The 26,316-nt window shown below is 39.4% G+C and overlaps 1 protein-coding gene across 2 annotated transcripts; it reads left to right on the forward strand.

Annotated features, from left to right (window-relative positions):
• Positions 1–7,791: 7,791 nt before the first annotated feature.
• TC2N (tandem C2 domains, nuclear) lies at positions 7,792–25,836 on the forward strand. 2 transcript variants are annotated; one of them, XM_010168211.1, is made up of 11 exons: positions 7,792–7,858; positions 8,533–8,763; positions 11,964–12,128; positions 15,237–15,328; positions 16,923–16,998; positions 18,227–18,327; positions 19,181–19,297; positions 20,159–20,350; positions 22,272–22,386; positions 22,856–23,055; positions 25,635–25,836. In XM_010168211.1, exons 1-11 carry the CDS (start codon positions 7,792–7,794, stop codon positions 25,743–25,745), a joined length of 1,467 nt encoding a protein of 488 aa, XP_010166513.1. In that variant the 3' UTR covers positions 25,746–25,836. The 2 variants fall into 2 exon arrangements, with proteins under 2 accessions (XP_010166513.1, XP_010166515.1); XM_010168213.1 differs by lacking the exon at positions 20,159–20,350 and having other exon boundaries at positions 25,635–25,745.
• Positions 25,837–26,316: the final 480 nt, after the last annotated feature.

Raw genomic sequence — 26,316 nt, forward strand, 5'->3', positions numbered from 1 at the left:
GATCATCTTCATCTCGGCAGAGAAACTGGAGGGAGAAGGGAAGTTGCAGTGGGACACAACATGGCCTCTCATATCTGCATGTAGGAAGATGTGGCTGTTCCAGGCAGAACTTCTGCCCTGGTTCAGTTAGAGCTCAACCTCCTTGGCAGGAGAACGTATAAAGCAGCTTGTGGGATCTCAGTGAGCTCTGCTTTTACCGATACTACTGATAATTAAATCACAGAATCACAGAATATTAGGGATTGGAAGGGACCTCAAAAGATCATCCAGTCCAATCCTCCTGCCAAAGCAGGAACCTAAATGAAATTACACAGGAAGGCGTCCAGGTGGATCTTGAATGTCTCCAGAGAAGGAGACTCCACAACCTCCCTGGGCAGCCTGTTCCAGGGCTCTGTCACCCTCACCGTAAAGAAGTTTTTTCTCTTTTTTTAACACTCTTATTATACCAAAGACATAAAAACTGGGGAAAAAAATAAATTGGAAATAGAGTTAAAATATTTACAGTGAAAGCCATCAGCTATTGGAATATTTTCTGAAATAAAACCCAAGTATTTTCCTGTTTAAGTCGCTCAGTTGTGCAGGAGTCACTGGTTGAAACCCAGTGGTGTCAGTAACTGAGGAGGGTGGGACAAGGGAGCATAATGGGCCCTCTGGTCTTCAAAAGTCCAATTCTGCTTTAGCATTTAGCTTGAGTGAGTGAGTGAGAGGAGTTTGCAGGACAGGATCGTGCTGGTTCAGACCAGTGGTCCGTTCAATTCAGTTTCCTGTTTCTGGGATCAGGGAGAGGAACCTGTAAAGCTTTCCCTAGTGAGCTGTTGTGCCATCGTTTACCAGCACGGGAAGGTGCTTCCTGTGCCTAGGCAGTTAGTGGTTTGTTTGCATCATGGAGTGTGACACTTTTCCCAGCCACTTTTTACTGTCTATTTCTGTTACCAGATTTAATTGTGTAACTCCTTAAACAGCACCACTAGGTTAATGAAACATGGGGTTTTGGGTTCTTTGGTTTGGTTTGGGGTTTTTTTAGTATTAAATATGTAATTACACTTTTTCTTGATTTATTTGCTGCACTGGGAGAGCTTTGCATCGCTTCATTATGTTTCTGTCAAACTGTTTGTAAGATGTGTCTCACAAGAATGCCTTTCTAGTTGTGTCCTTTAAAAGCCTTCTCATAACTTTTTTTTTTTCCTGTTGTGTTATTTCAGCATCTCCTTTGTGATTCACTGCTTTCAAGGTGAAACCCCTTTCTCTTTTCAAGGTACAAAAGAAATGAAAGCCTCACGTTTTCTTAATTTCCTTGGAAGGTAGAAGAAATGGAATAATCTCTGTGTGCAAATTCCCAGAGATTTCATGCTTTTCCCGGAGTTGTGGTTACAAGCAGAGAAGGAAGGTGTATGTACACACACACACACACCCACGAGTTACTGCAGACACCACTGTTGTGGGATTCTCCTGAAACAGGCATAGATAGGAGCCTTTTATCATGCACCTGGTAGGTGTGTGTTGGCATGACATATATTTTTTCTTCTTTCCCCCCCCCCCCCCCCCCCCCCCTTCCTCCATACAGCCTACTATTGCCTGGGTTTATAATGAATAGGAACAAAAGCTTGTGTCTTTTCACATGCTCAGACCCACGTGAAGTGCCTCTCTCTCCTGTGTGGGTGGTACAAATGAGACCTGCCTACAGTCTCAAAAAAACTAGGGATTTTTTTTAAACTGTGAACTTTGTTTTGGGCAAGTACATGCCTGAGCATGACACTTTGTGTGTAGGTGGATGCATATGGTGTTCTTGCTGGTACAGTAGCAAAGTACTTGGACACAAATTTCTCAAAACCACTTAAGGTGTTTTCCTAGTGTTCACCAGTTTCCAGATGCAGCAGTCACAAGCCACCCTTCAGACAGAGCTGTGCTCAGGCCGGGGCATAGCTCCCAGACACTCTCCCCCAGAAATGAAACTACAACAACTGCTCGTAGAAGTTAAACCTTCTGCAGCATCTGCACCGTCAAAAGAGAATCCATCCTACCTGCAGCAGAAGCAGCTTTTGCTGTGCTGTGTTTTTGTTAATCATCTGGAGACCTGTGGTAGTATTGTTACGCTCTTTGGAGTATTTGTATGACTGGGATTGACTGCGTCTCCTGGATCTGAGAGGCAGAAAGGCACAGAGGTAGCATAAACGTGGAGTTTGGCTGAGGTGTGAACTGCCAAGCCTGAGCTCGCTTTCTTCACAGGGCAAATCCTCAGATATGGATTTGGACATGGACCAGTTAGAACAAGTCCAGAGAAGGGCCACCAGGATGATCCGAGGGCTGGAGCACCTCTCCTATGAAGACAGGCTGAGAGAGTTGGGGCTGGTCAGCCTAGAAAAGAGAAGGCTCTGGGGAGATCTTATAGCGGCCTTCCAGTACCTGAAGGGGGCCTACAAGAAAGCTGGGGAAGGATTTTTCATAAGGGCAATTAATGACAGAACAAGGGGAAATGGGTTTAAACTGAAAGAGGGGAGGTTTAGATTAGATATTAGGAAGAAGTTTTTCACTGTGAAGGTGGTCAGACACTGGCCCAGGTTGCCCAAGGAAGTTGTGGCTGCCCCCTCCCTGGAAGTGTTCAAGGCCAGGCTGGATGAGGCTTTGAGCAACCTGGTCTAGTGGAAGGTGTCCCTGCTGATGGCAGGGGGATTGGAACTAGATGATCTTTAAGGTCCCTTCCAATCCAAACCATTCTATGATTCTGTGATTCTATGATACTGCAAAGTGTCACGGCTCCACTGAAGGTACTGGCGCTGTAGACACTTACGTCATTTGAGGGTCTGTCCCAAATGCTTCATAACAACCAATCATCCCTGTTTCCGGATATTTTCTTTTACACCTCCCGCTTTGTGAGGACTTAATGCTACTAGAAATTTTGCCATCATGTGTTTCTGGAACGCAGATCTGAGAATGCGTTTTATGCATTTATGGCTGGCAATAAATCTCATAATGTTTGAAACCTCTGGTTTAGCCAGCATTCCCGGTTTGGCATCAGCTATTTCACCTTTGTGTCTATTGCATAGTTTAAAATGTGTTACCTGATCAACTCCTATGGAGCTGTGCTGTGACTAAATGCAGTAAAATACATCAGCAGCCTACAGACTTGTTGCAAAACACACCCTTTCATAAAGCAACAAAGAACTGACATTTCTTTTCAGACTGCTTTCAGCTTTTAATATTTAATATTGTGATCATCAGTTTTCTATCATGTTCTTTTTATTTAATGAGTTGTTGAAAATATTTACTTTCTTCTCCAAACCTCTCTGTCTTGTAATCATTCTGGAGGCATCTGGAACTGAAGTCTTTGATACTCTGTTTATCTGATTTTAGCTCATTCAAAATTTCTATCAGAGAAATCTGGAAATCATTAAGATAATTTATGTTCTCCATCTAAACCCATTAAAATAGTAGTGATTGTAATTCTCTAGGCTCTGTGTATGTGTGTGGTTGGTTTTCAAACTTTGTTGTTTCCAGGATATTCCAATAGCCTTGGCTCTTCTTCTGCCTTAGTGTGGAAGGACTATTGCTGAGTTACATTTGACTATATTATTTTGGCTTGATATTGGGAAGAGAGAAATTAAAAAGCTTATTGAAATTGGTGGAAAACACCAGGAAGGAGAGAGAATTTGAGACAGAGTGACAAAATCCGAGTTCAGTTCCCTCTTCTGCTTCAAGTGATTTGATTCCTCTATCTCAGTTTTTTGTCTGAAAATCCGGGATAGTTCTCCTTTTCCTCCTGTCCTTTCCTCAGTCTAGTATTTCCAAAATGTCTTTCATGTATGCATATTGCCTAACAAAAACTGACCCCAAAGCTTACATATAAGGTCAAGGAGCCCTAACATTTTGTTAAGATGGATGGCATTGCTGGGTAGTCAGTACTTCTTTGGAATGTGGTGGTGTGCCTAACAAATGTCTCTATGGTTTGAGTTTATTTGGTAAATTTATTCCCAGACAAATGCATGTTAGTACAACCTTTTAACAACTGTTAAATGATATACTGAGGATTTTTGGGTAGCTCACACCAGCAAAAGGTTCTGGCATGTGGGAGAAGTTTCACCTTTGATAGAAAAGTCAGCTTCTGTCAAGATCATTAAATACTTGTTTAGTTGTCTACAAGATTTTTGTTCATTTCCAGTTAATAAAATATACAACAGAACCTGCTAAATTTCTTTCTGACCCACATGGTTAAGATAAAACTTTTGCATGCAGTGTAAGTCAAGCTGTATAACTAACTATAGGCAACTTGGGAAATACATGTATGAGAAAATAAATGAACTAGGAGCCAAGCCATCTAATTTACTGCCAGGATTGCTCTTCTGAACTAATACAAAAACCCCAAATATATTTATCTCTGTAGCTTAATTAAGAATTAAAACTTTAAAAAGTAATTGAGACCATCCATGTTGTGATTTCATGGACAAAGCAAAGTGCTTTAAGCAGAGCACTGAGAGAGCACTGTATCTAGATGATACATCACTCATCAAATCCTGTCTTTTTTATAATGTGGTAGTGGTATAAGTCTAGGAACACAAACACAAATTTTATCACTGAAACCATTACATTTTTAAGCTTAAAAAAAAAAAGTGTAAACTGTGTTCTAGTCTCTTATTCTTGGAACTTTCTTTTCCAAATACTGTTTTTGAGCTCAAACTGAACTGGAAACTCTAAGTGATGTGTCTATATACTTTGGCATTGGCTACTGATATTGCCCTCCTTTACAAAACAGTAATTGTAAATAGTGTACTCTCTTCTGTACAATAGGCAGTGATGAATTGCTTTATATTTGTCTTCAGACAGAAAAAAATGTATGAATGTTTGCATATTGATAAATGGGGAAAAAAGATAATGGTCAAAGACTCTCACAGTTTACTTGGTCTTACTGTGAAAAACATGGTCTTTTTTTAATTATAGAAGTACAAAAGATGTGGAATTGCATTATTACTGTTATGTCCCCAATACCCATAGCCCATTTTTTCTAGGTAAAGCACTCAGCTCCGTGATTGAAAGGCAACTGCTGTGACAGATGATTTACACTTGTTTATTTGCTCACATTAATGGCTCCAGCTAAACAATTCTGGGGAAAGAAATTACTACAATGAATTGAATTTTCTGTGATGCAGAAAAACTGATTTTTCCGCTTTACGTAGCTGGAAAGCAGGGTGGTTACTGACATTTTGGTTTCTTCACCAGCAGTAGCGAATAAATTCAGTCTGGACATTTTTAGATAAAAGGCTGTTTTGCCTGCATAAACTGCCACTGAGGCTTAGTTACCATTGTTGCAAAGCTTAGAGCAAACAAAGCAGCTGTTTCAGCCGAATTTAAACATGGTGAACACGAATAAAGCATATTAACTCCAGCTGTGTACTGATAACAGCTGGGAAGGAAAATCACTGCAAGGGAACCTTCAAGTAAACTTTGAATTCTAGCAGGCTTAGCTATCATGAGTATGCCTCTGAGGGAGGAGCAGCGGTGAAAATTTGATCCTTAGAATTGTGGCGAATTTAATGAGAAATTCCCGTGCCTCTTTGTGTGCTTCTCTAAGATGCAGAGCAGGTTCTGGAGTCAGTGCCGTCACCTTTGAAGATTTTCGATGCAGATCTTGTACTGTACATACACTGAAGGGCAATTTTGAGATCAGGGCAAGCACTGAGTGATGGATTCTGTGCAGAGTAACGGTGTCCCTTTTAAAGCAAGATATTGCACCCCTGCCCTGGCTGGCTAGAGACCATGCTGTAATCTCTTCAGTAGCATTCTGCTTGTTTGGTTGGTTGGTTTAGTTGGTTTTGGGGGTTTTTTTATTTTTAGAATAACCTGTGCCAATATTCAGGCTACTTCTGAGGGGTCACTTGCATTTTGTTCACTTTAGTCTATTGAGTACAAACAGCAGTTTAAAATTAGGAGAAATAATTAATGTCACTTACGGGTAAAACCAGCAAAAATTACTCAGAGCAATTGTACTAAACCAAGTACTCCCTTAGGTCCTTTTTGCAGTAGAATAATGGTTTACTTAGGTTTAGTTCTAAAGGGAATATATTTTAAGAATTTCCTTCTAATCAATACTCTGTGATAGCTCATGATTAAGAATAATTCTGGAACAATTATGTAGATGTCCCTGCTCACTGCAGGGGAGTTGGCCTAGATGACCTTTAAAGGTCCCTTCCAACCCAAACCATTCTATGATTCTAACATTATATTTCACATTTGTATTTTAAACGTAACAAGTTAATTCAAGGCTTCCTTATGATGCCACATGCTCTCAAAAACCCATAAGTTAAACATAAGTAGCAGTGCTGAGGTGCTGCAGAGTGCAAAAGAGCAGGTCTGTAAGTGTATGCTGTGCGTGGTCAGTATTTGCAAATTGATGCATCTATTGATAACTTTCAGTTGCGCTGTACCCATGAAAATTCAAGTAATGTTATGACAAGAAAACACATGTTTTCTAAGTTAGATGAAGTGTCTGTAGCTTAATAATTCCACTTGGCATTCATCAGAGTTTTGGGGGGCTTTTAAAAGAAAAGGGTTTTTGGATATTAATGTTATTGCCATTAACCATATTCATGTGATTCCCTGGCTGTCTTTGAATACACATACAAAGAAGATGACGGCAGTGTTCAAGGTGCAGGTGGGAACGGCTTCTGTGCTGGAGCATGGAAGCTTTCAGCAATTTCTTGCGATTGAGATAACAGAACAAACGTCCATTTTTGTGTAATTCTTGTCTTCTCTCTGTGTTTTCCCCCTTTCTCTTACTTTTTGTCTTTCCCATCCCTTCAGCTTATGTTCATGTTCTGTTTGGTGTCTTCTTCTAACCTCCATGGAGTTGGAATCATGTCTTGGGTATGTTCTACAAAGAACCTTGTGTACTTTAGGTTCATGTAAAAGGACTAGACTTAGACAGCTAAAGTTTTGGACAGGAGGCAATGCAGCTGTCTGTGTCGCTCTGAAAAGAGAACATAAGGATATGAATGAAGACATTTAAATGAGCCCGGTTAGTATTGTCATAAAGTTCTTTTAATGTTAACCAGCTGTTACAGACTTGTTCTCATTCTTTAGTAGATTACATGCCTCTTATTTTGCTGGAAGTCAGCGCTCCATTTCTGTATGCATAGCAGACCATTATATAATAAAACAGGTCTTCAGTTTCATGTGTATACAATTATGAGAAAGCAGTAGTTCCTCAAAGAAGGCAATTTTGGCATCATTCATAAGGAGTGTTTTCAAATATAAAGTATGGAGTATGTTGAGTGAAAAATGTAAACACGTATGGATGTATGTGAAAATAGTACACGAGTGAAAGAGTACAGGAGAAACATGAATGAGGGAAATGGAATAAAAAGCACATCTTGCAAATGGCTTGACAAGACCACATCAAAACAGCTGTAAAGCTGAGTAAACTCCAAAGCCTAGTGGCACACACAAATATGAGGAGAATTTTAGTGTTCCTGAAAGACAGAGACCTGTCTGAGTGGGTCACTGAAAGTACTTGGATGCTGTACGTTAAAATTATTTTCTCTTTCCGTGTGCTTTTATAGAAAAAATAATTTGTCTCAGTGAGAGAAGTCTGATGGCTCTGATCTTTTTATGATGGAAGTAACTTTCTCATTGAACCTGGGACTGTGCCCAATAAGCAATTGTGTATTAAATAATTGGTAATATTGCATTTTGATTTTAATTATCCCTATCTAATACAGTTTGTTTTATCATGTTTTTCAGGTTTGATAGTTACACTGGGTCTTCGATTGTGACCTCCTCCAAGTTGCAACACTGAAAACAATGGCAACAGAATGTATAAAAAACTGCTGTAAATGGTGTTTCTTCGTGGAAAAAGAAAAAAATGAGTGTGAGTTCTGACATAATGACATTGACTAAGGGTTTTGGTGTTCTGGCTTCAGTAATGGTGAGATTTCCCATTAATAAAATGACTGTGTCAGCCCTGATAAACTTGAAGTCTTTTACAACATCCAAAATTCTTTCCATACCTCCACTTGGAGATTGAACACATGCTTGTTAGTGTTATGAATTGAAATTGGAACTGAAAAATAACACTTGTCTAGAGTCCGCTCCTTGCAGCCTGGAATGCTATCCAAAAAAGCTAACTTTTTTTTTACCCAAGGTTGTGTAAAGGTCTTGTATCTTTCAGACTCTTAAGAGTGAATACTTTTTTTCAAACTCTCTGTTAAAATTTGCTGTTAGAATTTTCTTTGGTGTCTTAGTTGTTTGAAGAACTCTTCTATGATACAGGTGTACATCTTGTAAAAATTCACTTAAGAGCGAAGTAGCTATAAATGTAGAGGCTTGTAGAGGCTAAACAAAGAGTTTAGATCTGTACAGGTGTCATGAGGATTAATATAATTTCCAGATGCTAGTCCTGAATGCTGGTAAAACTGAATTCCAGCAGCCGTTAAGTAATGTATCAAGCACAGATCCTATTAAATAAAAGAGATCTGTTCATAGTATTGTTCAAAACTTAATGCACATGTGGACTGTCTGTTTTTTGCTCTTTATTTTTAGCAGTTTCCATGGCGCAGGAATCTGAAGCAGTAGCCGCAAGCAAGCCAACTATTGTAGAGAAGCCTCCATTGTCTTCTGTGTCAGTGAAGCGTCAAGTTGGCTGTTCAGAGGATTATCTGCTTTCTAAACTGCCCCTGGATGGTCATGAGGTACCATTTGTGGTCCCTCCATTCAAATTGGCTTATGTACAGCCAAAGAACCTTCCTAGTATCTCACATGCTGGAAGGATTCAAGGTAAAACACTGAATTTCATTTCAGAGTTGCTGAAACAGTTGTTGAGCTTCTGCTGCTTCTTGAAAGTTGTCGAGTATTCCTACTGAAAACATATGTTTGCAGAACTTTTCTAGAAGCCTGATCTTGTCTCTTTTCTCTCTGGACAACCAGAGAGGTTTTGGGAAGGATGTCATCCCACTATGAATCTCTGTGATGTTGCATGAATAAAACTGAAAGGGAGGATTGCACACCAGTGCTCATACTCAAAGTAATGGAAGACACTTAAAGGGAACAGAAGCTTTAGTAAAGAATTTATTGGAGGCAAGGAAAGACCTAACACATTCCCAGCATCCACATCACTCAAGTAAAGAAGGAGGGTGGTCTGGATTTAATGTTTAATGTACTGATCTGTTTTAACATACTAACAAGTCTTCCTTTTCAAATTTTGCCAATAGCATGTACTGCTCCATGGCAGAATTTTTTTCCCCTATTTCCTTCTCTCTTTGCTGCTCTTTGGCCGGCCAGGAGTCACAGATCTCAGTGGTGTAAGGTTGCACATGATACTGTGATTCTTTGCTTCACAACAATCTTGTGCTTCAATATCTGCCAATAGTTTGGCAACAATAGTTTGTCCTATGTTCAGACTGCCAAAATGTTGTACGTGCAGTTTAAGCACAGTGGCATTTTAAAAGAATAGGAGCCTGGCCCAGTAGCATGAGTTACAAGGTATATGCTGTCATTAGGCTCTTGGTCCTGCCAGGACATGCCTAGAATTAGGTAAGGGAAGATCTTGGTACAGGGGCATACCTGAATGGTTGTTTTCTCTAGAGTTGCTTTGCCTCGGGGATGTGATAAGCTGATAAGATGCTTTTAGTCCCATGTGACTGTATTTCTTTTCTGATGATGGAGACCTTAATAACTGAAAAAAGTCAACCACGTTGCATAATAACTAATGCAATACCACCTAACCTTTTTGTGTTTGTGTGGTTTTACTCCCACCCTTCTCTCTTCTCCCCAGGTCTTTGCTGTTGCTTCTTTTCTTCTCCCGCATGCCTATTACCAAACTTCCTCCTCACCCACCCCTGCTGGTGACACTGTCACTAAAGCTAAGCTAATTAGCCTAGTAGAGAATTTTTGGTTTAGATTGGCTGTTTTGTGCTTGATCTTTTTAGTGGGCTTTATTTGTCATGTCTGTGTCACCAGACATGGACAGGCAACCTACCAGTTGGAGGTAGAACATGTGAGGCCCTCCTCATCTCTAAGCCTGATCTCCTTCAACCTCCCTGCTTTCCCACTACTGCAGTAGCTAGTTCTTGTAAGTCCATACTTGAACAGGGTACAGAAATGCAGGACATGCTCCTGGTAATCCCCTCTCTCATTGCATCTGCGTTCCAGCTCTGCCTTGCCTACCTTATCCTCAAGATACTGTGCAGAGAAGTCCATCAAGGACTCTGAGGCACGAATGTTCTCCGGGGAGCAGGAAGACGTGTCTAACAACCTTTAGATAAACGTTTTATTTGTTCATGCTGTTCTGCACAATCTTATGAGTCAGTGACTTGTAAACCAGTGACTTGTCTTCATTGGGAATTCTGCTTCATCATCATTTCTGAAGGACCTGGTGAACAGAGTGGCCCTTAGGCTATAAAGCCGGTAGATCATCTGGCAGGATGACCTGACTCTTCATAATTATCTCTCTTGAGCAAATATTTTAAATTCTTGAACAAATATTTGAAAAGTGGCTCTTACATTAAAGTAGGCAACTTCCATTTCTCTTTCCAAATATAAATACTTATTTTTTTTAAGTGCAGCTTTTAAAGCCACATTAAAGTTGTGTTTAAAAATGCAAAATTTACTTTTTAGGGAGATTCACTAAATACAATGAAGTGTGCTGTCATTCTTCCTTTCTTTCCTATCCAAAAGCACCAGCATATTCAAAAAATGTATTTAGAGTATTTGCTTCTTAGACCATTTTTAAATATCTGTGTAAGTCCAAGTTCTGCTCTCGGTTCCACTCCATTTTCTGTGTGTATCTGACCATTTTCCGTAAGGGAAACAGTACATGCTCAGTGTTAGCTCTTGGCATCCCTTCTGAAAGCAATTATGTTCTGGCAGGCTTTCTCTTCAGTACTCACTGCAGCATGTCTCATGCTCTCACAGAAGTAAGCTAGCAGGGAGAAGTGTGCTCCTGGTCTGGAACACTGGCTTTTCTGTTGTCTGCTGTGTATCAGTTCTTTATGGCCTCACTTCTAATGTTTATCCCTATTTATGTCATGCTCAAGCCTATTATACTTGAATTCTTGCTTTATGATCTCTCATATTCCATCTCACCATTTTAGTTATTCTTTTTTACTTACTTTGCTAACACCTGGGGGGAAGAATCTTACAGCAATAATTGTTTGCCTCTTATGGTGTGGCACACTTGCAGAATTGAAGGCACTTTATAATGGGGTAAAGAACTCTTTAACAGGTAGGTTGAAATCCAGGGAGGTGAAGCGAAGGAAGCAAATGTCAGAGCTTGTCAGAGTCCAGGTCACCCCATCCCCATTCTCCACTGTACTGTTATATATGGCTTATTTTCACTCCAGACAGACAAAATGAAGCACTACATCAGTGTCCTTTACTGTTCTGCTGACCAAGACATGCATGTCTTTCCTGAAAGGATTATGAGTAAAGGAAAGAAAAATAGGGCAGCTGTGCTGTACTGGGCTGAGTAAAGGGCTGGGATTCAGGCATTCTTAGATCTGTCTACTTGTGCCTCAGCCAACAATTCAAGTCATTTTGGACCACTGATTTTACCACTGACAGACTTCCTATAGAAATTGGTTGACAAGGAGACTGCAGTCACAAGTCGCATTGTCTTTCCATACAAGACCCTCCTGAAGGTCTGGAGGTCCATTAGCCAAGTGGGAATGTCCTGGGGGTAGGGACAAAAACCAGATGTTTTCTGTATACCTTCCTACTTTTCCTGTTAATTTCTGTCTTGCTGTCTGTCTTTGGAGCCTTCTGTATTTTAACTAGTTTTAATTCCAGTGTTTGCTAGCACACTGTGGAAATCTGACATAATGTGTTTTCTTTACTTTTTTTTTCCCCCCTCTTCCTGAAGCAGATAATATTGAAATATTTTGTCCTTTGCCCTGAAGGCACTCTGCCTGCCTTATGAAGCCAGGCAGCATGTGTTATGTCTGGAACTCTTGCATTTGATGTTTACTTGTGCTCCGTAGAATCTGCCAGAGCCTCACTTGGTGACCGGAAAGCAGAACTGCACGGCGTGTACCAGTGGCCCCACTATGACGTGTACAACCCATTCTATTTGGAGCATCGGATTTCGCCAGATCTGATTAGGCGCTTCCAAGCAAAACCAGATAATAGGAAATTATATGGATCAGGTGAGAAGGACTGCACCCTTACTTTTCTGTCTTCCTCCCTTTCCAAAGGTTTATAGGGAAGAGAAAAAAGCCATTACTCTACAGAAGCCACATGTGCTTATATCAGTTCTCAGACTGGTCTGTATGCTACAGACACTTCTTGGTTGGTGAACTGGTCTGTGGAGCCAGCTCTGCTTGATTTCCAGCTGCGCTGTTACTTTCTGTCTTTTGGGGCCTTAACATGACCTGCATGCATCACATGAAGGCAGACAAACTGGCAAAGCAAGCTAGTGTAGCAACCTCCCATCCAAAACAGGGTGCAGTACTGGGGAATCCAGCTACCAGTCATAGGAGTATTTGAGGGAGATGGAAAAGGAAGTGATGTAGCGTGTTGAGTGGGGGAATGCCTGAGGAGTAAATATATGAAGAAAGGAACAAGCACCAAAAAACATTGAGAAGCAGATGATAAGAACAGGTGCAAAATGGGAAGTGATGCTATAGCCCAGCTTTTTTGTAGTTTGCTTTTGAAGGTGCAGACATGTTCCCACTTGTCATTGCATAAGTGTGTTTAAGAACAGGGGAGGGCTGTGAGCCAGTAAAAGTTTAGATAGAAAGTGTTTGACTACCTAGGTAAAAATTTTCTCTACGCTGTTCATTGGTATCCTGTAATGAATGCTGTTTAGAGTAAAGTAGATGACTAAGTGTTGCTTGGTGTAAGTGATTGCTAAGGCAAATGGAATTCAGAAAACTCATTTACTTGAAGAAATGTACACACCTCTCTATCGAATCAGAACCTGGCAACAGCATGCATTTTTAAAGATGCTTTGTTTAGAATGGAATAGCATGCTTATTTTACACGCTGGAGGAAATGTCTCGGTCTGTGGCCTGTTTTAAAAATAATTCTGAATCACTATGGAGACTAGATGAAAAGACTACTCCATGTATATATATATATATATAATTTTTTTTTTAAGGGAGCAAAGCACATGTAGAATTTTAGTAGCCTTTAACGCATATGGTTTTGCTGGACTTTGTAAGCACCTGTGGTGGGAGCCAAATGGATTTTATAAAACTTCTGGAACATCTTCCCTTCAGTTTATCATCTCTTTTTCTATTTTTCTTCAAGCTAAGTAAACACTAGTTTTGTCTTGGTAAGCTTAAATAAAAGAAAGGTCACTTAAGTGTGTCTAGAATACATTTCTAAAATGCCTTCTTCCTCCATAGTTTTTTTGTTAGATGATTCTCTTCATGTGCATCTATAGACTATTTAAGCAAAACTCTAAGCCTATTTTGTTGCAGCAAGTGCTATTATACTTTTCATGTGTGTGGGCTTAGAATTACAGAATATGTTTTATTTGGAAGGTATGAAGTGAAATTCTTGAATTTTCATGTGAAGTCCATCTCCTTCATCTTAAAAAAAAAAAAAAAAAAAAGGACCAACAACAAACAAACTGAAAAATAAATTTATTAATATTTTTCCAAAATTCTAGTTATTATTGGTAAACAACATATGTTATGGTTAAAATTTTTCTGCTTTTTTATATTTTACAGACAGCTTTCTCATTGTAAAAATTGACATTTTTTTCCATTACAACTTTAAGTTTTTGGAAAAGGCACCATCTTTTCCCCCCACCACCCCGATGTTCTTTAAAAACTTCAACCAGTGTTACTAGAAAACAGCATCATACTGTCTTTAAAGCTTTCTGGTGATTTGTAACCTGTAGGCTTGAGTGAATGTTTCTCGGTAGTTAGTGAAAGTCATGGGTACTGAATATGGAATTAATTTCCATAACCATAATCAATTTCAAACCAAGTAACAGGATGGTCTCTCTTATTTGTTCCTATTATATCAAACAAGGTTTCTAGGCCTCATATGGTATTACAGTGCTATTTCTACCCCAGACTCGGTGAACAGCTCATCCCTTTTGTGTCATGCACAAGAGAGAACTCAGACCTCATGCCAGGCATACAGACCTTTGTTAAATTTTATCTAAATTATGTTGTTAATTTCGTTTCCTTCCCATAGGTTGTCAAAACTTTCTTCATCCTTTGTTCTCTTTCTCTTCCTTGGGAAAAGAAAGAATTATTCTCATTGTCACATCGCACAATAAGCATAATTGGATATTTCTTTTGATAGCAATAAAAGGGAAATCAGTTTTCACTAACGAGTGATGTAATTCTATTAAGCTATAATGAGTGAATTGTAACGGGAGCCTTCTGAAATGCCATAACACAGCATTGCAGCAAAAAGCAATCCCATGCATCACATAGTCCGAGAGGCTAAACCATGCTGCCTTCGTTCATTTCACCATGGGTCAGTTTTGAAGTTGAGAGACTTTAAAACCCTCTTGAACTTTACTGGTGTCAACAAAGATTCTTGAAACAGTGGCATTAGTTCAGCTCTCATTTTCTACTGTTGATGCATAATACATACAGACAATGTGCTTTAGCTTTGTATTGCTTCGAGGTCAAAAGAAAACTGATAGGATCTACTTTACCACCTCCAACTGCTGAGGAAACTACCCTTCTATAAAATAAAGATCTTGCTTTTGTGCTATAACAAGTACGTGTCATCTTAGAGTTAACACTTACTTTGTCTGAGTTCCAGTAAGGGTGCGGAGTATGGTGCTTTGACACCGTGATCAGTAGAGTTGGGGAGATGAGGCCAAGTTTAGCAGGCAGAATGTTTTTGCCACCAGCATCATTACTGTGGAAAAATTTTTAAAAGGAGACCAGGCTAAGCCCCAGTTCTGGCTGATTTAAAGACAAGGCTTTTCTGTTTTGATAAAGCATCTACTAAAAAAAAAACATTTCTCTTGAAGAAGTAACTTTGAGGCAGGCTCCCCATTCTACCAGTGCTACCAGTGTGACCAACCAAGTAAGTCTGAACTATTTAAAAGGTGGAATTGATTAAGAGATTTTAATGGCTTGTTCTCTCCCTTTGTCATTTCAGGAGAGTGTTTTGGGAAAGGGAGGTGGGGAAAGGTGCTGACATCCTTCCTTAGATTTTATTTAGCGTAGGTTTCAATTCTACCATAGGTCTACTTAAATTTTAAAAAAGCTTCTTAATTATATTTATTTCTAGCAATGATGTTTACATGATTTGTATTATTCTCTTTGTCGTTTTAGTTAGTGATTTAAGACCTAGTGCTTTGGCTGGATCATTTGATGTAAGTCGTTCAATGTTTGACCTCAGAAGCCCACCTCATCGATTCATGAAGGTGAGTTCCCCTCGTAACTTAGGTTATACTGAAAACTCAGCTTACTTGGGGTATCTGTTCCTGTTGCATTGTGTTTTCAAAGTAAACATGGAAGAGCACTGTACTGTGCACTGGAAAGACTAGAGCGAAAAGTTCAATGCCTTGACCAATTTCAAGAGGCTCTTTCCTGATGTCTTCTCTTCCTACTGCTGTTCTGGCCCAACAGGGCTGTTGAGAAACCTGAGTAGGCTGTTAGGCAGGACAAGACAGACATGACATTGTGGTTCATCATCTTATGATTTCCCCCATGCATTGAAAGGTGAAACACTAGACATTTCCATTGGTGCAAAAACCACTGCTTTCCCCTCCCCACCTTGATAATTATCTTATACATAGAGATGAAGTTGCATATATATCAGTGAGCAAAAGAAATCTGCGTTGTCCATATGTGTCCTATATTAGCTCTTTGCATCAAAGTAGTAATTCCATGCTGCTGGATCAAGAGATCGATAGGGAATGAGACAGTTATTTGAAATTGCATGTTGTTTTGTTTTCATCATGCCTTGTTTCATGGTAGAATCTCTCTGGCTTTTTGCATCTGTTGCTCTGAATGAAGTGACTTTTTTCTTTTTTCTTTTTTCTTTTTTCTTTTTTCTTTTTTCTTTTTTCTTTTTTCTTTTTTCTTTTTTCTTTTTTCTTTTTTCTTTTTTCTTTTTTCTTTTTTCTTTTTTCTTTTTTCTTTTTTCTTTTTTCTTTTTTCTTTTTTCTTTTTTCTTTTTTCTTTTTTCTTTTTTCTTTTTTCTTTTTTCTTTTTTCTTTTTTCTTTTTTCTTTTTTCTCTTTTCTTTTTTCTTCCTTCTTCCTTCTTCCTTCTTCCTTCTTCCTTCTTCCTTCTTCCTTCTTCCTTCTTCCTTCTTCCTTCTTCCTTCTTCCTTCTTCCTTCTTCCTTCTTCCTTCTTCCTTCTTCCTTCTTCCTTCTTCCTTCTTCCTTCTTCCTTCTTCCTTCTTCCTTCTTCCTTCTTCCTTCTTCCTTCTTCCTTCTTCCTTCTTCCTTCTTCCTTCTTCCTTCTTCCTTCTTCCTTCTTCCTTCTTCCTTCTTCCTTCTTCCTTCTTCCTTCTTCCTTCTTCCTTCTTCCTTCTTCCTTCTTCCTTCTTCCTTCTTCCTTCTTCCTTCTTCCTTCTTCCTTCTTCCTTCTTCCTTCTTCCTTCTTCCTTCTTCCTTCTTCCTTCTTCCTTCTTCCTTCTTCCTTCTTCCTTCTTCCTTCTTCCTTCTTCCTTCTTCCTTCTTCCTTCTTCCTTCTTCCTTCTTCCTTCTTCCTTCTTCCTTCTTCCTTCTTCCTTCTTCCTTCTTCCTTCTTCCTTCTTCCTTCTTCCTTCTTCCTTCTTCCTTCTTCCTTCTTCCTTCTTCCTTCTTCCTTCTTCCTTCTTCCTTCTTCCTTCTTCCTTCTTCCTTCTTCCTTCTTCCTTCTTCCTTCTTCCTTCTTCCTTCTTCCTTCTTCCTTCTTCCTTCTTCCTTCTTCCTTCTTCCTTCTTCCTTCTTCCTTCTTCCTTCTTCCTTCTTCCTTCTTCCTTCTTCCTTCTTCCTTCTTCCTTCTTCTTTTTTTTTTTTTCCCTAGAGATATGATTCACTCTCCAGTGTACCTAGCAGTACCTCTTCCAGGAAGGATTCGCAAGGCAGTAACAGGAGTCTGGGTAATGTTTTGTTTGTTTACCTTTTAATGAAATATTTCCCTTTGCCCTTGAAACCTTAAGCTGCCTCTACTGTTGATTTTTTTTTTTTTTTTTTTTTTTTTTTTCCCTAGAGATATGATTCACTCTCCAGTGTACCTAGCAGTACCTCTTCCAGGAAGGATTCGCAAGGCAGTAACAGGAGTCTGGGTAATGTTTTGTTTGTTTACCTTTTAATGAAATATTTCCCTTTGCACTTGAAACCTTAAGCTGTCTCCTCTACTGTTGATTTTTTTTTTTTCCTTTTGAGACCAATCTGATTAGCAAGTTAGTTTGGAGATTACTTTGCAATTTGACATTAAGAGTTTTGGACTTGCACCTTCCTGTTGTCAGGAGATAGAGCAAATGAGCCTTTGAGGAGTTCTCATGCTTTTGAAAAATTCATCCCTGGATTTACTACCCCAGTGAACTAAGAAATTACAGATGTTCTGTTAGGATAGAATGCAACACCTTGGTCACAGCTCTAGTCCTTTTTCATGTATCAGTATTTTTCTATGGGAAGTGCCTGGAATATAATACCCATATTACACTGAGAATTAGGCAAGAATATTGCATGCAAACCTAGTATCCTTATTTATGAAAGAATGCTGAAGTAGTAGAGATACTGCAAAATAAGCCCTCAAAAATGAATCAAGTTTCCACAAAAGTCTCTCTGTTGAAAGTCAGAATTTCACTTAATCTCCTCAAAAAGAAGACTGAAGGGCAATGACCTAGTTTCAGTCATGACAGAGAAATGCTGGATATTAAATTACTCTTCTGACTTGAAGAAGAGCATAATAGTAAAATGTTTACTAGGCTGGAATTGAAATCTGAGAAAGACAAAAAGCATGCCAGTTTATAAATTAACAGTGAAAATGATTAATCTAAGGGAAGTGACAGATTATGTGTTCTGCATGTCTCAGGCACATGCTTTTTTTCTTTCTAAAAGTCGTTTGAGTACAACACAAGTTATTAAATTCAGTAAAGAAAACTGAGGTAAATGTGTGAAGACCTTTAACTGTGCAAAAGGTCAGGCTACAGGACTTCATGGATATTTTGTCCTTAAAATGTAGGTGTTAAAATATTTCAGACTCATTTTGAGAGAAGTTTTCAAAGATAGGCAGTTGCCCTACTAATGAATTCCCATATTCTTGGAGTGAACTTTTAAGATACTGCGTTTATTCTAAAAACACTAATTGGCTTTCTTCCATAGATACCATTACATTATCAGGTGATGAACGAGACTTTGGAAGACTGAATGTGAAGTTATGTTATGTTTCTTCTGTAGAACAGATTTGGATCACAGTTTTACATGTAAGCAAATACAAATGATTATTATTTACTCGAATGCTTATTTTACTATACTTAGTGTTATTTCTCATTAAATTTGGCTCTTTGTCACTTTAAGGAATACTTTTAGGAGAAAAACGAATTTATTTCTAAGAATATAAACAAATTTCAGTCAAATGTAATACTGGGCTTCAATCACATCCTCCCTATTTTTTTTTCCTGTTGCAATCTATGTTCTGCTGCAGTTAATAGTAGAAATTAGTATATCACTCTATGTGACCATACATATGTTCTGATTGTGGAGTGAGGAACTGTTCAGCACAGCTAAGAAAGCCGAGCTCGTCACAGGCTGGTTCTGCTGTGGAAATTTTCCTGTGGAAATTTGGAGGTAGCAAATTGGAGCAACTTTGGAGGCAGCATTTAACTGACTTGAAATGTAACAGTACCTTCAGGGCAGAACCGTAATAGCACTTAGAGGACATATAACTTCTTGTGGCTTTTTTGTTAGCCAGTGTGATATTGTTATGCTGGCTGTTTTATACACTTCCAGGAACTGTGAATAATTTTTAGGCAATGGAACTTTGAGTAGTCAGAAACCTCCTAACTACGTCAAGTGATAAATACTACATAAGGGTTTTCATGATTTATCTGTTGTCAAATTGCCACATAGTGAAATCATTAAAATCTACCAAATAACTTTCTACCCTCTGATTGTGAAAATTACTAAATTATCTGAAGTGACACAATCATTACACTGGCTCTGATTTATATTCAATATTACAGGAATTATTAATAATACTAGAGCAGTGTAGCAGACTCTGTTTCTAAGTTGTCTGAAGGCCGTTGTCTAAACTGAGTGTGTTTTTCAATGTTGCAGTGCAAAGACCTGAGCTGGCCTTCTAGCTGTGGGGAAAATCCTCGTATCTGTGTCAAAGGAATTCTCACACTGCCCAAACCAGTGCAGTTCAAATCTTCTGCCAAGGAAGGGTGCAATGTAAGTAGAGGCAGAGAAAACACCAAGAAATCTTTCTTCCCCCCAAAAAATAAAAGTGAAATGTAAATGAATTTTTTAAAATGCACTCCTATGCTGTATTTGCTATGGTAGTTGCCTAGGTTCAGGTCAATGGGGTTTTTTATTTGTATTTTTTTCCAACTTCTCAAAAAAAGCCTTGTTCCACTTCTTCCCCCATATCCTCTTTTGCATTGTACTGGTGCCTTCCTTTTCTCCCAAGTCTGCGGGACAAATATGCTCATAAGGGGACTCAACCATGAGCTGCTGGCCTTGGCAGTTCAGTGGTGGGGGACTGGAGGAAGCCTGGGCAAACCTGTAGGTGCACATTCATCCCAGGGAAGGTAGATGATGTTGCTGCTTCTCATGAAGGCAGGAGACAAAGTTCATGCTTCCTCTCTACAGAAAGTAGTGAGAGTTGGTCGCGTGGGACAAGACTCCCGATAGTGGCAGTAAAGAAATATAAAGGGGATGGAAGGCAAAGCAACATAAACCTCCCATTATGTGAGTCAAAAAAAGAAAGAAAATAAAATTAGCAGACTGAAGCAAAAGGCCACAGGACAGCTTGCTGTGACAATGTATGTATGCTGTTGTAAAGCTCCAGAAGAGATGGCTCCAACTCATTATGCTAATGAAAAAAAATCCAGAGCTTTGTCCCTGCCAGGGCGTGACAATGTGGCGGTGAGTCTGTGGGGGCTCACCACTGTAAAGGCACACTTTTCCATGGCAACCTAAAATGGTAGCTAGGAGCAGTGGCTATGGGACCAGGAAGCCTTGGTTTCTAGGTTTCAGGCTCAGTGCAAGACTCTTACAATGGTGATGTTACCCCTCTGTTTTTCTTTCTAGGACATTGAATTTATGGAAACTTTTGTATTCGCTATTAAACTGCAAAGCCTGCATGCTGTCAGATTGGTATTTAAAATCCAGACACAGACTCCCAGGAAAAAAACAATTGGAGAGTGCTCCTTGGCACTGCGGGAGCTCAACTCAGAGGAGTCAAGTCATTGGCTGGATATATCTCCTCCTTCCAAAGCACCTGTAAGTGCCAATACTGCAAAAGTATGTTGTTATATCAACTAGAAAGAGTTGCTGAAAATTAAAGTAAAATAATTCAATACTAATTCAATGTTAACAATAAACGGGGTTTTGGTTTTGGTTTGTTTTTTTCCCCACTTTCTTGAGGAGAGGCATTTTGATGGGGAAAAAAATGCAGACTTTTGAACTTTACACATAGCTGTTCTGGTCATAAACTGCAGCTGTTTCTGGGAAAAGAGCTAGAGCAAGCTCTTCCACACCATGGCCCACAGCTTGAGGGAGGGGCATTCTGGGGAAATGTTCAGCAAAGGACACCGGATAATTGCCTTTTCCAACCAAAAAAGCATCAGAAGATACTTAGGACTCACAGCAAGAGCTCAGAGCAAATGGAATCTGCTTTTGTTCTGGAAGAAAAGTGCTGAGATCTTCAGTGGCTTGAAACTGCAGAGATAGCTATATATTTAATGTTCAGATTGCATGCTGTGAAGTAATAATTCACAGTTCATTTCCATTACTGTAATAAGAAGCAGGTGGTTTTCACAGTGGGATTTCCTTTCCCCCCTACCCACACTTTGTTTGTTTCTTTTACAGATTGTGTCTAGACATTTGTATTTTCAACAAATTAAACTTGAATTAGCAATTCAAAAGCAAATTTTATCTAAGTGTGTCTGAGTAATGAGTGATACTCTTGATTTCTAACACAAGTTACACTTGACATTTTTTAGTTCTAACAATAATCATATTGCTTCAAAAGCAATAAGATTAAGTGAAAGAGGAAGCTGTTTTAGAAACTGCTTCATCCCAATGTAAATTCCTGAATTATCTCGTAGTTTCTCTCTCTGTGTTGGCTTTCCTCACCATTACATCCAAGAGCCCTCCAGACACTGCTGGAATTCATCCCTGTACTACCCTGTGAGGCAGCAAACTACCTTCCTTGCCAATAGAGAGCCAAGGCTCTGAGCTGAGTAAGTGGCTTCCTCTCAGGGTTACACAGAAATTTTGTGGCTGAGCTGCAAAGAGAATTTGGGTCTCTTCGATGAACTGGAGCCTGACTTCTCTTTATCTGACCTCCTGGTCTCTCAGTTGGTGCATTTTGCTTCACTGAAGTGCATTAAAACTTGAAGGGAACCAGGACTAGCAAAGTCATTTTAAAGGGAGGCTTTTAGGAAAGCTGGGTCTCGGCTGGCTTTCTCTTGCCGTTTTTACAGTGTTCAGAGGCGTTAGCATCTGATAGGAGAGTAATGAGGGTATGGCAACGCAACTTTGCCACTAGCAGAAATTCTAAAAAAAAATTCAGGCTGGATATCTCAATACATTCAGAGTATTGAGTGTAGTGTGTGTGTATGTGTGTAGGCATGTAAAACACAAGTACTTCCATAACATAAGAAACTCCACAGCATGCAGTCACACTGAACATTCATGATACTGGGTGACAGGGCCTTGTATCTATGGAAAGCATTGCTTTTATCTCCATATTGCAAGATTCAAAAGCGCGGGAGGAGAACTCCTAAGGTTTTTGGGTTGGTGGAGCATACCTGGTCTCACTTCCACGCCCAGGTTTAGTAGAGCTACAACTGCATGTCTGGTTTTTCCTGTACATGCTTGCTTTTACCATTGAGGAATCTTTCCCAGGTGAAAACTGAGGACTCATTTATTTATCCAGTATCTCTGGCTGCAGCCCACGAGGGCCATATGTATGCTGCACATAAGCAGCCCATCAGTGGAGCACATGTACTGTAGTCATAACAAGTGCAAGATGCACTTACTGTGCATCTGCAGGTTGTGTATACAACACATGCTTATATTTCTGTCCAGGAAATCCCAGATAGAAATATGGGAGCCCAACATATGACAGAATTCCTGTGTTTCCTGAGTTTATAAGCAACTTAATCCAGATGTTATGGCAACATTCTTCTGCTTGTAGGTGTGCCGAGCAGAACTTCAAGTAGGAACTTGTTTTCAAGCAATAAACAGGAGGATTCAGTTACAGATTCTTGAAGCACAAAACCTTCCAGTTTCATCTACACCGTTGTCTTCAAGTAAGTTACATCAGCTATCTCATGCCTCCTGTCTAAAAGCATTTGTAATGGGTAAATTGCTGCTCGAATGAATTGGCAATTCATAAAATTCCTTACAAACCTCAGACTAGCATATTGTGCAGTAGATTTCCATTGCCAAGGCTTGTTTCCACAGATGTCTTACTTGATTATTTTTGTTTGGTTTGAAGCTACATGTTTATGTATTTTGGAAGATTTTTACCCCAATATTAACCCTGACATACAAGAACATTAGCTTGCACTTGCTGTTTGGATATTGTGTTAAACAATTCAGTATTATTGAACATACTCTGTTTGTGTGACTAGTCAGGAAAGCTATTGTACAGTTCTTTTGGCCAGACTTTTGGGAAACTGTTGCAATTTGAACCATACATGTGGATCTTTTTAGTTCCTTATTGGGTGTGTTTGTGAATAACCCTTTGTGTGCCCTTTTCCCTTCCTTTTGTGCTAGATTTCTTTGTGAAAGTTGGAATGTTTAGTACAGAAGGGCTGATCTATAAGAAGAAGACTCGTCTTCTGAAGTCCACTAATGGCCAAGTAAAGTGGGGCGAAATGATGATTTTTCCAGTTAGCCAAACTGAACAAGGAATTAGCTTTCTCATCAAGCTCTACAGCAGAAGCTCAGTGAGAAGAAAACACCTCCTAGGACAGGTTGGTTTCTGCTAACTAGCATGCTATCCTTTACTTACAATCCAGTTCCACGGGTTTCTTGTTATGAGTTTTAAAATAGAATCATAGAATCATAGAATGGTTTAGGTTGGAAGGGACCTTAAAGATCATCTAGTTCCAACCCCCCTGCCATGAGCAGGGACACCTTACACTAGATCAGGTTACTCAAAGCCTCATCCACCCTGGTCTTAAACACTTCCAGGGAGGGGGCATCTACAACCTCTTTGGGCAACCTGTTCCAGTGTCAATACTTTAATAAGTGTCAAATACTTTAAATAGGGTGGTGTATAGCAAAATAGTAAAGTTTATTAAACTCTTCTGGATGTAACCCAAGAAAGCATAGTACTGGGCTCTTAAACGTGCACTAACATCAGGTTGGGAGTTGACACTTGATTTTGGTTTTAAAAAGAAGTCCTTAAGTCATTTGTGAGTGGAGTATTACTATGTGAAAGATTCCTTCCTACAGGCAGACGTATGATCTCCTCCTTGCCTCTAGGCTTTTTGAAGAAAACGAACATAACACTCAGAGGAGCTCCACAACCTACAATGTACTGTGCAGAAAGAGGGTGTGTTGGCTTACCATACCAATGCACTTACAAACAGGTGTGTGTAAAAGGAGATATCAACAGCTACGATATCAGACTGCTTTGCTGGGTAAAGCAATGCTGAAATCACCACAATATTATAAATATGTATGATCAAGTGATAATGTAGGTGAACACACACAAAATTATTTTTCATTTGAGTGCTCTTTTATTTTTCTTTCTTTTTTTTATTTTTTACAGCTGGAACTTCTGTAGTATTTCTTTGAAAGCATTTGTGCGCTCGTATTTATTTAACCACCGTAAAACTTGGTACTCTAGTCTCTTTTTGCTCTCTCTGTCCTCTTCCCCTGGTTGTTCTAATTTACCATCATCCTGTCCCTTCTTTCTCTCCTTTTCTACATGGTATAGTGAGCCATGCTGTATTTGCTCAGTGCTTTCCCTGACCTAGCTGGAGTTAGTACCAGAATTTTTTAATATATGCATAAATTAACAATGGGAATTGATTTTGAGACCCCCAACTATAATGTCCCTTGTCAGATGGAGGACTGTGCTCTCCTTAGGTACAGAAAATGATACTGTCCCATTCTGATGCTTCTTGTGCCTGCTGAAGACGTGCAGTTTTAGGAGATGCTGATGTGCTATAGAAAGGATGTGCCAGCAAGAGTTACGTGACCTTCCTCCATTTTGTGGAGCCTCATGTCATGTGTATTCCATCTTTCTGTGATTCCTGTTGGTGGAATTGGATTTGGAATAGGAAAAGAAAATAAATTGTTCTGTTTAGTTGTGCTGCCTTGGGGCAAAAATAACTGCGTATGATTTTGCAGTCACTTAGCAATATGTGAGGTCATCTCAACTTGACAAGTTTCATTTAATCATGGATCTTATTTTTAGGGAGAGGAAATGAGCTACTTCTGCTCCTCAGAGGTTATTTGGAAAAGGTTGTTTCAGCTCATGCAGGCAGACATTGCCACATAACACACGAAGACATAAAATATGGCTGAGGGAAAAATGTACTTTGAGCAATTGGCTGGGTAGCTGGAAAAAGATTAATATAGCTGGATCTATTAACTTTGTTCTTCAGAGAATGATGTTTAATTGGATGGTGTTCTAAGCTGACAATACTTAGATTAGGCTGCTTTTACAGGCATGTCTTTAATCATGAGCAAGATGTATATTGAATCTCTGTGGATGAAACATCAGCTGTCTGTGGTATTCTGGAAGACATTATTCTCACTTCTTGAGGATTCATGCCTCAGCAGTGTAGGCTAAATGTACTTCATGGTGATAGTTTCTGAGAAGTCTTAAAAGGACTCATTCTTGGAAGACTTGAGGAAATAGAGTCCCATAAATAATGATACCTACTTACATAAGCAGAATTCTTTTGGCAGTGGAGGCTGGTGATAATATTCAGGAGGAAAACTTCCTACTTGTACCTCATTTCCTTGTTTGATGACCACTCTCCATTAATTGAATACTGAGAAGAAACGGACTCTTAGCCTCTTACTGCGTGACTATGTGTGGTATGGGCATGTTAGTAACCCCTGTGGAATGCAGGTTTGGCCCTGTCTGTTGGAGTGTGCAATTTTAAATGCTCATGAAAATGTTGGACATGGCTGGCTTGGGATGCCAGATGGCTTGCAGCCAACTGGAGTTTGAATGCATAGAACCATTACTGGCTCTGATGAGCCCTTGACCCCAGCACGTGCATTTAAATTGAGAAAGGAATGCTTGACTTAAAACATCGTATTAAGTACAGAAACATTAGTCTGTATTGAGTTCTCTAAACTATTTATTTAGAGGCTAAATTTAAACCCAGACTCCCTGTGTTCCCAGCTGAAAGCCAAAATACGTTAGTTCCAACAGAACCGTATTTGTTGCTGTGATGCTTTGGTCACAATCTACACATTGTATCTTGTTCTACACTTCCATGGTATTTATTTGGAAATAATAAAGGCTGAGCCTCTGTGTTAAAGCACGTAAACTTAATTTTATTTTTCTTTCTGTTTCTTACTGCAGATCTGGATAAGTTCTGATAGCAGTAACCGTGAAGCAGTAGAGCAATGGAAAGATACTATTGCCAACCCTGAAAAAGTTGTTGTTAAATGGTACAGCATTGGTCCATCTTGAGGAATGGAGATGAAACTCAGGACATTTTTCTACAAAGATATTCCCATGTTGTTTGAAATAGTATAAACGCAAAGAAAAATATTGTCTACACAAGTTCTTCAGAAGGTCTCCACTCCATTACACCTCTATGGAACTGGGAAAATTCAGTTTCACAAAGATAAATACTGCATAAATATTATTAAGAAGACTACTTAGGAACTGGGAAAATTGTTTATTTGATTTTAAAAAATCCACCTTGAAAAATATATTTTTGTTCCTTTCAGGCTCCATAAGAGCACAGAAATCCCATCTTGGAGAGAGGCAGCTCAAATTGACATCTTCACTAGTCACTGTCATCCTTGTCTGCAGTCTTGTCTTTGGCAGACTCCAAAGTCCACAGGAATCAGTCGGAGAGTGGCTTGATCCGAGGTACCTCTGAGCCTCTGGAAATGCACCCGTGTTGACATCATTTGATCAGTGTAACCTGTGCCTCAGCAAGTGGGAGAGCTGTGGCTGTAGGAGGAGGCGTGAAGAGAACTATGGAATAAGGCAGTACCCAAAGGCTTTTTCAATCTCCGTCTTTGATGGGGGC

This window comes from Antrostomus carolinensis, unplaced genomic scaffold (genome assembly GCF_000700745.2).
Source record: "Antrostomus carolinensis isolate BGI_N321 unplaced genomic scaffold, ASM70074v2 scaffold25265, whole genome shotgun sequence".
Lineage (NCBI taxonomy): Eukaryota > Metazoa > Chordata > Aves > Caprimulgiformes > Caprimulgidae > Antrostomus > Antrostomus carolinensis.